Here is a 905-nt window from a genome sequence, read left to right on the forward strand (position 1 = left end):
TCTTTAAAATGGCAGATCTTGAAAGTGTGAGCTGGTGTAGTCATCAATGGGAGTCATTTCTGTTTTGGATCAGGTCTTATTCTTTCCTCCTTAATTTTTCTTGCAAGTTTCTTGATGAAGAGAAGGATCTCATGATTTCTGCTCTGACAACCTCCCATGCACAAGGGCTATACTTCTTCTCTGTCAGGTAGAGAGTGATTCTTTGGAAGTATTTTCTCACAGCCAGGATGGAGTCCTCATTCATCAGGGGAGTCTCTCCCACCCACGCCTCCTGCATCACACAGGCTTCCAGGTCATTCAGCTGCTGGTAAAGTTCAGTGTAGAGTTTGTCTAGAAGCCTTTCATCCCAAGCAGCAGATGAGTCCTTTGTGCTGAAGAGGTTGTAGGTCTGCTGGATCACCTCATGGAGGACAGAGATAGCTTGAGCCTTCTGGAACTGGTTGCCATCAAACTCCTCCTGGGGAAATCTGAAGTCGTGTCTGTCCTTCAGACAGGAGAAAAGAGAGATTCTCCTCATTTGCGCCAGGAGCATCATGGTCCTCCTGTTATCCAGGCTGTGGGTCTGAGGCAGATCACAGCCCAGAGAGCAGCTTGACTTGCAGCTGAGCACCACCAGGGCCATCAGTAAAGCAAAAGGCAGGACCATTGTAGATGTTGCAGATGCTGTTGGACTTGTTGAGATGGGTGACTCTGAACCTTCAGCTCTAGGTTCTCTGAAGACCTTGCTTTATGTGTAGGTCTTAAATAGGGAACATACTAGTTTCCATTTTCAGAATTTACTTTCTGCTTCTGATTTTGCTTTCCTTTATGTACTCTCTAAATGGGTATAGAGTAGTTTTTCAACCAGTTTTGTGTGTGTGTGTGGTCATTATTGACACTCCCTTCTCTTGCCTGCCTCCAGAGTC

The 905-nt window shown here is 46.0% G+C and overlaps 1 protein-coding gene across 1 annotated transcript; it reads right to left on the bottom strand.

Annotated features, from left to right (window-relative positions):
• On the bottom strand, positions 1-682 carry IFNA6 (interferon alpha 6). The gene has a single exon (XM_010373458.2). The coding sequence runs from the start codon at positions 644-646 to the stop codon at positions 77-79; it is 570 nt and encodes a 189-aa protein (XP_010371760.1). The 5' UTR covers positions 647-682; the 3' UTR covers positions 1-76.
• Positions 683-905: the final 223 nt, after the last annotated feature.

Source organism: Rhinopithecus roxellana, chromosome 16 (assembly GCF_007565055.1).
Source record: "Rhinopithecus roxellana isolate Shanxi Qingling chromosome 16, ASM756505v1, whole genome shotgun sequence".
Classification (NCBI taxonomy): domain Eukaryota; kingdom Metazoa; phylum Chordata; class Mammalia; order Primates; family Cercopithecidae; genus Rhinopithecus; species Rhinopithecus roxellana.

Coding starts and splice junctions, on each gene's coding strand:
- IFNA6 (XM_010373458.2), bottom strand. CDS start 646: ATGGTCCTGCCTTTTGCTTTACTGATGGCCCTGGTGGTGCTCAGCTGC.